The sequence below is a fragment of the Arachis hypogaea genome, chromosome 3, assembly GCF_003086295.3.
Source record: "Arachis hypogaea cultivar Tifrunner chromosome 3, arahy.Tifrunner.gnm2.J5K5, whole genome shotgun sequence".
NCBI lineage: Eukaryota > Viridiplantae > Streptophyta > Magnoliopsida > Fabales > Fabaceae > Arachis > Arachis hypogaea.
Genome location: NC_092038.1, coordinates 86111781 through 86122378, shown reverse-complemented (window position 1 = coordinate 86122378; position 10598 = coordinate 86111781). Strand labels below are relative to the sequence as shown.

The 10598-nt window shown below is 38.8% G+C and overlaps 1 protein-coding gene across 3 annotated transcripts; it reads left to right on the top strand.

Annotated features, from left to right (window-relative positions):
- The first annotated feature begins 1337 nt into the window (after nt 1–1337).
- On the top strand, nt 1338–7669 carry LOC112790573 (uncharacterized). 3 transcript variants are annotated; one of them, XM_072233161.1, is made up of 4 exons: nt 1378–2092; nt 2185–2374; nt 6199–6357; nt 6449–7669. In XM_072233161.1, the coding sequence occupies exons 3-4, from the start codon at nt 6240–6242 to the stop codon at nt 7471–7473; spliced, it is 1143 nt and encodes a 380-aa protein (XP_072089262.1). In that variant the 5' UTR covers nt 1378–2092; nt 2185–2374; nt 6199–6239; the 3' UTR covers nt 7474–7669. The 3 variants fall into 3 exon arrangements, 2 of the variants coding, with proteins under 2 accessions (XP_025688817.1, XP_072089262.1); XM_025833032.3 differs by lacking the exon at nt 6199–6357 and having other exon boundaries at nt 1338–2092; XR_003196686.3 differs by lacking the exons at nt 6199–6357; nt 6449–7669 and adding an exon at nt 5744–5957 and having other exon boundaries at nt 1348–2092.
- Nucleotides 7670–10598: the final 2929 nt, after the last annotated feature.

Here is a 10598-nt window from a genome sequence, read left to right as displayed (position 1 = left end):
CTAGGCTCTTTACTTTTGATTTTGAAAACCTAGAAAACAGTTTCTCTTCTTTTATTTTCCTTGTAACTTCTTCGTAACTTTTTTCCTATTCCCTCTTTGCTCTCTATCTTTCGCTTGTACTTCTGCTTCCTAGCGTTCGCGGCGTCGCTTGGCGATTTTTGGGGCAACTTTCACTTCTGCACCTCCATTTATTTTTCTTCGAAGCTTCTTTCGTCTCAGGTTAGTCCCATTTCGTGCTTTTTCTTTGTTTTTGGTTTTGTGATGAGGTTTTGATTCTGATCCTCCCTTTTTTGGGAAAGTTTGAATCTTTCTGTTTCCGTTGTGCCCTAGATTTGTTGAAATGTGCTTTCTGGGAGTTTTCTCTATCTTCTGCATGATCCTTTTGCTTTTTCTTGATGCTTTTAGGGATTTGCATGTTCTTTGTTGTTTCTGTTCTGATACTGTTGTCCGCGTCTATTCCTTGTTTTATTTGAAGGTTGCTTTTGTCTGATCTTGAAAAAAGGTTGCATCTTTAATGGTCTCTGCTTGGCATGCTTGATGTTCGGGAATGCTTTTTGCTTGGTAGACTGTAATGGCATATGCTTTCTAAAAATGTTTTCTTATTTGAAGTCTTTTTCTTGCTTGAGAAATGCTAGGGTAGGAGCTGTAGATTTTCCTAGAAACCTTACTTGATTATTGCCTCCAAAGGATGCCCCAAGACTTTTGGTTTGAGTCTTGGGGTTTTCCTTTTCTAGTTTTTGAAAATCAAATAATTAGTTATTTGTGATTTATTTTAAGAAAATTATTTTGCTAAAGATGATTAAATAGAGTTTCATGATAATTGAAGTTTAAATTAATTAGAATTTTTATATAAACTTTATTAGATATTTGGTAATATTTAAATTATAATTTTGGTAATTTTAAAATAAGAGAAGCATTGTATAATTTAATTTAAATAAATTCTATTTTGAATAAATTATGTTATTAATTTGAACTCTTAGAAATTAATTTATTAGAAATGATTAGATTAATTTTTATAAATACTTTAAGTTTACGTCAATTAATATTTATGTACAATTTTTATTATAATTGGTTATTTTATAAATTGAAATTAAAGTTTCAGAGATAAAAACTAATAGAGATTTATATGATTTAATCTAGAAAATTGATATTTGAATTTAAATTGTACTTTACAAAATATAATTAACTTGTTCATTTTATAATGTAAATTAGAAATAATTGATTGAGTTTAGAAATATGTTGATAAATGATGTTCCTAAATATTTTTAATAGAGCATATGTAATTTTAAAATTATTCTACCCTTCAATTTTATCAAAATATCTATTCATATCTATCCATATTCTTTTATAAAATCCTAATTTCTAACCCTAATTCCCAAATCCAACTCAGAAACCCTAATTTCCCAAATTGAAAACCCTAACCCTCACTCCCTCACCACACTCGGCCGCACCCCCAGTTTCCCCCTTTCCTTTCCTAAACGCAAAACTCATTCACACAGAACTGAAAAAGAAGCACAAAGAGAGAGTGGGATCCGAGAGAAGAGGGAAGAGCGTCGCCGGAGGGGGCTTGGCACCGTCGCCGCCTCCGTTCATCGGGCCCTGCTACGCCGTCGCCACCATCCCCAGCGTCGCCCAGCCTTGTCCGCGCTGCAGTGCCTCCTGTCAGCCATTCATGGAGCCGCGGAGAGTATCGCCGTTGAAGTCATGCCGTCGCAGAGGGAGCCAGAGGAGGGAGACGAGCCCGAGCCAAGAGCAGGAGGAGGAAGGCGTCGCTGTGCCTCCCGTCGCCGTCGCCGTCGGGCTGAGGGAAAACGGAGGTTCGTAGTGGAGTGAGAGAGAGAGAGAGCAAAGGCGCGACAGAGGAGAGGAGCTGTGTTCCACGCTGCTGTCGCCACCAGTTCACGGCCACCACTGCGAGGGTTCTGCCGTCGTCGTTCCAGTGCCGCCATTCATGCCCTCCGTTGCCTTCGTCGTTCTATCCAGCATCACCAGCACTGAAGTCAGCTTCTACCACCATCAAGCCTGAAGGGAAGCGCCACTGCTATTGCCCGACAGTAGTTTCCCCTTTGTTCCCAATTCCATTCCTGAAACTGTAACACTCTTGCTCATGCTCTGTTTCCCGAATCTATTTCTCTACCATATTTTGTTTTGATTACAATAGTATATGTTAATGTCTCTGTTTAGTATTATCGTCCTTATCCGGAACCACTGATGTCACCGCTATAGAGATGATTGGGATAGGCGCGATTGTCATTGTTGTTGCTGCCCCAGAAGAAGTGAGGCTGCTGCTGCTGTTCCGGACGCATTGGCTGTTGTAAACTGGGAAAAAGAAAGGGATCGTTGCGTTTAAATTCGACGGTTTCGACTAATTGAGGTAGGGGATTTAACGTTTTTAATTTAGAATGCCCACCAAGTTATTTGAATAAGTGCAAATAGTTAACAATGGTTAAGAAATTCTTAATTGACATGAATGACTTGAAATATATTTGAAATTAGTTGGTTGTTGTGATTATTCTGAGCTGTGATTGGAAGTAGATGCTGTTGTGAATAATGATTAATTTAGTGTAATTTATTAAATTGAAAAATGCTGAGCTAATTATTGAAAAGCTGTCGAATGGATAATTGATGAATTGAGTTTGGATTGTTGCTGTGAATGTATGTTTTTGTTATGAGAGATTGGTTGGTGGGATTAAGTTTGGAGTGAGGTTGTGGGAGTAAGGTTGGTGTGGTGTTAAAAACTGATTTTGATTTGAGGCTGTGAATTGTGATTTGTGAGCCATGATTGAATTGTTTGAAAGTGACTAATTATTCGAATTCCTGGTTATGCGGATTTCATGATTTAGTTGTGAAATTGAAATATAATTGATGATGGTGGATATTGTTGCAAGCCTGTTTGAGAAATTATTGGTTACTTGATATGTTAATTTGACTGGATAATATTGTACTGAGTATTGAACTGATTCAAGCTTGAGCTCGGTTTGGAATTGTTGTGATAATGGTTTAATTGTGACTGCCTTCTGATTATTTCAGAGTTATTGGAAATTCAGATTTTAGTTGATTATGTTGAGTTGGTTGTTATTGTTGATTCAAGTCTAATTAGAGTTGATTTTGAGGACGGTTAAAGAATTGAAGGTTGACCACTGAACTATTTTCTTATAATATGATCTTTAGAATGAAATGGTAACTTTGCTAATAACTAAGTAACTTTGAAAAGAACAAGAAATATGAAAAGTTGTTGTTGAGACTCAATTTTGAGAAGTTTGAATTAACTATAGAACTAGTTATGATGTTTCAAAGTTAAAGTGTAAAACTTGATTTTCTGCATTATGTTTAAAAGAAGCCGGAAACTTTGAAAAGCTATAACTATTTCTGTGATTATCGGAATTGTGTGAGACCAAGTCCGGATTGAGCTTGGGAATATAGGGAACTGGACTGCTGAATTTGAGGCTTTTTCACTAAGTTTATGATTTATGGTGAATTTTTAAGTCATGGATGTCAAATCTGGTTTTTCTGCTGAGCATTTAACACAGCAGCAACTTGATTTCTTTAGTGGAAATTCTGCATTTTGAATTTTGAAATGGAACCAATTTTAAATGAAACTTGGGTCCTAATACTTTAATTTCATAAAAATTTAGAATTGTTAGAGTTGTGGTTTTAAAGTTTTGGATTTTCAAAGAAAGATGTATTATGCAGTAAAAGTCAAGCTTTGTGTTCTAAGTCAGTAACTTTGAGGTTTTATAATTTTTAAATCTGGAATGATATTGAGATCCAACCAATTGGAAGTGAAAACTAAGTATGTTTAGCATATGTGACTAAAATTTCAGGGCTATTCATGTTTTAATGAGTAAGTTATGGGACTTGGAAGAATATAAGTTCATTAACTTTTAAAGCAGAATTCTGCAGAAAATTAGTCAACTTCTAAGTGATATAACTTCTTCATTAAAAATGATATTGACCTGAAACCAATTGGAAAAGAAACTTGGATGAGTGAAGTTGAACTGTATTAATTTTCAAAGTCATTGGATTTAACTTGGATTTTATATTGAATTTTGAATGGCACATGCTGCTGCTGTTTTTCTGGTTTTACGCACTGCAGAGCAGTCTCGGTTTTTCCTTTATTCCTAAGGCTAGAGAAACCAGAAAATTATGATCTTTGGTTTGTTAGAAAGCTTATTCCAAGATGAACGCCTGGACATAAAGTTTGCGCAATTCCGAGTTCTTTTGCTATACTAAAAACAGAAAAGAAGATAGGGTGTTGGGAATGCTTGAGTGAGAGTTATGAGTCCATAAAATTGAAGATAAACCTTAGCGTTATATGGCTGATTCAATGTTAGAATTTGCTTGTTTCTGAATTGAATTGATATTGGAAATGTTGAAAAGAGTTTGGTAAATTGTTTTGTTGGGACCCGTAAGGGTGGCTAAGCCCGAGTTTTAGGGGAGGTGCTGCCGGAATTTTGTAAAATCTGAGGTTTTACTTGAGAAAGAGTTTTATTTGATTACCTCTAATGAGAGGTTATGTTTTGAAAGGAGTTTAATGAATTTAAAATAAATAATTTTCTTGAGCCTTTTGATAGAGAACTAAACTGAAAAGTTGTTTTAAAGTTGGCTTGACCCAAGATTGCCAAAGCAGAGATTATGAACTGAGTTGATGATTAAGATTTTTACGAACGAATGCTTGAGAAAGTTAAGATTGGTTTTAAAAAAAAATGTGTTAAGGATTTAAATGGCAAAAGAGAATGGGGAACTGATATATGGATTGCTGAGATTTAGAAAGGAAAATGAAAAGTGATAAAAGGCGGGAAAACCCCACAAACTGTTAGTTATTTAACTACGGGGAAAACCCATGAATTGATAATTGGTTAAATTCGGGAAGTACCCACGAACTGAATGATCACTGATCTCGGGGAAACTTATAAATTGTTATTTGTTTTATAAGCGGGAAAAACCCATGGACTGATAATCATTGATTACGGGAATAACCCATGAATTGTTGTATGTTAATCTCGGTTATAACCCACGAACTGAAGATCATTGTTTGCTGTGTATTGATCTCGGGTATAACCCACGGACTGAGATCGCTATGTTATTGTGTATTGATCTCGGGTATAACCCACGAACTGAAGATCACTGTTTCTCCTTGTGCGTATATTATGGGGTCGGGCTTTGCGCCGATTGCCGGTAGTCACGAAGGAGTGGTATTCTTACCACCGACACATATGCACTAAGGACACAAAGGGAAGTCATATCTGGGACTTGTTCCTAGGCAATGTCGGGCTGCAGGGTGTAAACCGACACGTGAGCTCATGGCCTGCTTAGGACAGACATGCATCATATTAGTTGTGTATTTGCATTTGGTTATATTGCTTGTATTACTTGTTTGTGATTGTGTTGTTTGTCTTATTGTGATTTGTTTGTGTGTTGAATTGAGTTTCTTACCTGTGCTAGTAGTTTGTGAATGGATAGAGATGATTAATATCTGTTGTTATGACTTTGAATCAATTATGTGGCTGAAAGGTATTTAATATGACAAGTTTTGCAATTGAGATCAGTTTTGGGTTTGGAAATTCAAAGAAAGTAATTATTTAACTAAAGTAAGATTAACAAGTATTACAAAGGGTTTGACAAAGATGGATTATTAAGCAAAGTTAATTATTTGCATGTTAATCATTACTTTTACGGCATTCCCATTCCCTACTGAGAACGTGTGGTTTGTTCTCACCCCAAAATTCTTCCACTCTTTCAGTGACACAGGTTCGAAGATACAGTTTGAAGCTGCGGGCGATTATAGAATTTATTTATGAGTTAAATGTATGAGTTAATTTGCTTTCATAGAATTCCCTCGCCTTACTGCTTAAGGTTTTTATTTTATGCAGAGGGATAGGAGTTGTACCTGAATTTTATTTAAATTCTGTTGTATAATATTACTATTATTAATAATTATGTGATTATTATTACTTGGTAATGTTTGCTATATGATTTTAATTATCAAAAACAAAATTTTCTGGTATTTTTACTAAAACAAAATCGCGATATCGAACTAAAGGCTCAATAGTAAATAGTTAATAAAGGAAAGCAGGTTAGTAACACCTTACTTTCGGTAGATCATGACGTTCTGGAAGTTGGGTCGTTACATTCGTGCTGTTGAGGGGGCCCGCCCCTTTTTTCTTGATGAAAATGATGAGCCCTCTTTCTCTCTAGAGTGGCAGAAGGATGTAAGAGTGTCTCGCTATACTTGGGAGATGCTTGATGATGTTGAGCACGCTTTTGTAGTTGTTCTTGAGGATCTCTGGGGGAAACCACCTCATCTTGATACAAAAAGATTTTTGAATGACCCGTCCTTGGTTCGGGCTATTTTGGGTATTTGTCTGACTTGTTTCCATACTTGTTTCCTTTTTCTTCATCTTATCGGATTTGTAATTCTTTGTTGTGGCTGATTTTGTTTTTGCAGAGATAGCAAAGAATAGTGACTCCATGAAGGCCTTCAAAAGGGCAAAGAAGGCAACTGCTGCTCTGAACATCTCGGTCAAGGTGGCCGGTGAGGGATCGTCACAGGTCCCAGTGAAGCCTCCTGTGCCGAGTTCCCTTGGGCCGAGGAAAGTGATTCCTACTCCTCGGTTTCATCAGGTCGATCCTCCTCAGACTTCTGCCGTTGCTTCTGGTGTCCCTCCCTTAAAAAAGCAAAAGACATCCGAGCCCTTCAACCTGGATGCCCCGGATTTTAATGCTATCGAGTTTGTTGACCAGCAAATTGCCCCCTATGGTGGGCTTCCTATGGACGACGTGTCTCTTCTTCAGCATATGGATTTTATCACCAAAAGTAGTGTGAAGATGGCTCGTATGGGTGCGGTTATATTTCAAACAGTTCAGGGGATTCCGATTCATGCCACAAAATCCTTCATAGAAGAGGCCAAGTCGGAATTTGATCGAATTAAGGGTCTGAAGGAGGAGTTGGAGGTGAACTTGGCGAAGGTGGAGAAGGAGCTGGAGGGTGAGAAGGCCAGTTCTATTGCCTTGGCTGCTTCTTTGAAGCTGGCCGAGGACATGGCACTAAAACATAAGGATAGTTATGTCTCGGCTTATAGGGAATTGATGCATCTTCGGGAGGATTTGGAAACTGCTCGGGTTAATTATGGTGAGCTTCAAGGTCACCTTGTGGGTAGCATAACTGCCGCCTCCGAGAACCTGATGGAGCAGTTCTGGATTGTTGCTCCTGATGCCGACTTGACTCTCATCAGCCTGGACAATGTCGTGAGGGATGGTAAGATTGTCCCTGATGACCAAGATGTTGATGAGACTGACCCTCCCCCAGTGCCTTCTCTTAAGGTGTCGACCTCCTCTGTTCCTCCCGTTACATCTGATCCGGATTACCAGATTCTAAACCGGGATGATGGAACCGTAGATGCTGTGTCCCTTCAGACTCGCCCTCCTTCTCCCCGTACTGATGCTGCCGGGAAGGCTCCTGATCTTAGCTGATCTTTTTTCTGAATATTTGTGTAAATAGCCTGATTTGTGGGCTTTTGAACTTGTTTTTGTGAATGATGTTTTATTTGACAGTTGATACTCTAGTTGCTATTTTTAGCAATTTATTTTGAAAACAAAATGGTTTCTCCGAGGTTGATTTCGGTGGCCTCTTTGAAGCTTTATCATACTATGCTTTCATTGTGCTCTAGCAGGGTGTCTGTCGGAATCTTGCTGCTTGGCCTCTTTAGATTGCTTTTGTACTTTTTGTTTGTAGCTTGGATCCTTTTGAGGTCGTGACTTGTGGGGGGTCAAACTTGTTTTTCGGTTTCCTTGCTTTTGTTTTGTATTTTTAGCGCCTTATAACCGATTTCTTTTATGTTGGTCCCCTTTTAAGTTATTTTTATAATCCTCTTTTCTGGGCCTTTGCCAGGTCTCTTTAAGGGATTACTTTTATAACTTATCTTTGTAGGAGACCGACTTCGTTAGGTCGATCTCTTCTGAGTTGTTTTTGTAATCCTCTTTCTTGGACCTTTGTTAGGTCTCTTTCAGGGATTACTTTTACAACTTGTTTTGTAGGAAATCGACTTCGTTAGGTTGGTCTCTTCTAAGTTGTTTTTGTAATCCTCTTTCTTGGACCTTTGTTAGGTCTCTTTCAGGGATTACTTTTACAACTTGTTTTGTAGGAAACTGACTTCGTTAGGTCGGTCTCTTCTAAGTTGTTTTTGTAATCCTCTTTCTTGGACCTTTGTTAGGTCTCTTTCAGGGATTACTTTTACAACTTGTTTTGTAGGAAACCGACTTCGTTAGGTCGATCTCTTCTAAGTTGTTTTTGTTATCCTCTTTCTTGGACCTTTGTTAGGTCTTTTTCAGGGATTACTTTTACAACTTGTTTTGTAGGAAACCGATTTCGTTAGGTCGATCTCTTCTAAGTTATAGCAATTCCTCTTTAATAGGGTTGGCCAGACCTCTTTCCAGAGATTTGCTGATAACTTGGACTTGTTTGATCTGATTTTTTAATATTCGTCCAGTCTTTTTTAAGTTATTATATAGCAATCCATAAGACCTCATCAGGTTCTTTTTTTGGGATCACTTTCGATAACTTCTTGCATTATTCTTTGTTCATCTTTTGCCGATTTGTAGATTGTGGTTTCTGTCCTGGTTTAATCGACCTTTAGGTGAATCGCATTTTCACCTTTGTTAGTCGATTATTCCTATCAAGATCGTATAGTGAATCTGTTCTTCACTTCTTGTTCGATCTGTTGCTTTATAATCGGTCGATAAATGTTTCAGATTAATGAGTCTTGAGCATTTGTAGAATACCTGAAATGTATTTTTTATTTAAAGAAAGTGCAAATATATACAGGCGGGAGTTTTTTATACCCTTAAGTCGGATTAAATCTCAATCTTGACGCCTCATTAAAAAACCTTTTCAGGAAAAAGAGTGCGTCTTGTGATAAGACTTTTATCTAACTATAGTACCTTCTCAGATTACAGGCGTGCCATGATCTGGGGAGTTCTCATCCCTCGAGTTCGGACAGTCTATAGTAGCCCTTCCCAAGTACTTCTGTGACTCGGTAGGGTCCTTTCTAATTAGCTGCTAGCTTTCCTTCTCCAGGTCGAGTTGTTCCAATATCATTTCGGATTAAGATGAGATCGTTCTCTGCGAAATCTCTTGGCACTACCCTCTGATTATACCTGGAAGCCATTCGTCGCTTTAATGCCTCTTCTCTGATCCGAGCTCTTTCTTGGATTTCTGGAAGTAGGTCGAGCTCTTCTCTTTGGAGTTGAGAATTTGTTTGCTCATTGTAGTGGACTACTCGGGGAGATCCTTCTTCGACCTCTATTGGAATCATTGCCTCCACTCCGTATGCTAGTCGGAATGGTGATTCGTTCGTGGTGGAATGGGGGGTCATCCGATACGCCCATAGGACTTGTGGAAGTTCCTCGGCCCAAGCCCCCTTTGCTTCTTGCAGTCTACGCTTCAACCCAGCCAACATGACTTTGTTGGCCGCTTCGGCTTGTCCGTTGGCTTGGGGATGTTCAACGGAGGTGAACTGGTGTTTTATATTCAAGTCGGCCACTAACTTTCTGAAGCCTGCATCTGTGAATTGGGTGCCATTGTCTGTGGTGATGGAGTATGAGACCCCAAACCTTGTAACGATGTTCCTATATAGGAATTTCCGGCTTCTTTGAGCAGTAGCATTGGCTAGAGGTTCTGCCTCGATCCATTTCGTGAAATAGTCCTCTCCTACTATGAGGAATTTTACTTGTCCCGATCCATGTGGGAAGGGTCCGAGAAGATCGAGTCCCCATTTTGCAAATGGCCAGGGTGATGTTACGCTAATGAGTTTTTCTGGCGGGGCGATGTGAAAGTTGGCATGCTTTTGACATGGTGGACATGTCTTTACAAATTCTGTAGCTTCCTTTTGTAGAGTTGGCCAATAGAATCCTGCCAGGAGTACTTTTTTGGTGAGAGCTTGTGCTCCGAGATGGTTGCCACAAATGCCGCTGTGTACTTCTTCCAAGACTTCCTTTGTATTGGATGTCGGGACGCATTTTAATAATGGTGTTGAGATCCCTCTTTTGTATATGATGTTGTTTATGATAGTGTAGTACTGTGCCTCCCTTTTTAATCTCTTTGCCTCCCTTTCATCTGTGGGAAACGCTTCTATTTTGAGGTAGTTAATTATGGGGGTCATCCATCCTTGATCCCGACCTGTTATGGCTAGGATTTTTTCTTCTTCAGATATTGATGGGTTTTGCAGTATTTCCTAGATGAGGCTTCTATTGTTGCCCCCTGGTTTGGTGCTGGCTAGCTTTGAGAGCGCGTCAGCTCGGACATTTTGCTCGCGAGGTATGTGGCAGATCCTATATTCTCCAAGTTGTCTGAGCTGTTCTTTGGTTTTATCCAAATATTTTTTCATGGTAGGGTCTTGGCTTGGTAGCTTCCTGTTATTTGCGAGGTAACGACTTGTGAGTCACTGTAGATGTTGAGTTTCTGAGCTCCAACTTCCCTAGCTAGCTTCAAATCAGCTAATAACGCTTCATATTCTGCCTGGTTGTTTGAGGCCGGGAATCCAAATTTTAGGGAAAGCTCAAGTTGGGTTCCTTGGTTGCTTTCGATTATCACACCTGCA

Coding starts and splice junctions, on each gene's coding strand:
- LOC112790573 (XM_072233161.1), top strand. CDS start 6,240: ATGCTTGATGATGTTGAGCACGCTTTTGTAGTTGTTCTTGAGGATCTC. Junction 6,358..6,448: donor CTTGGTTCGGGCTATTTTGG/GTATTTGTCTGA, acceptor TTGTTTTTGCAG/AGATAGCAAAGAATAGTGAC.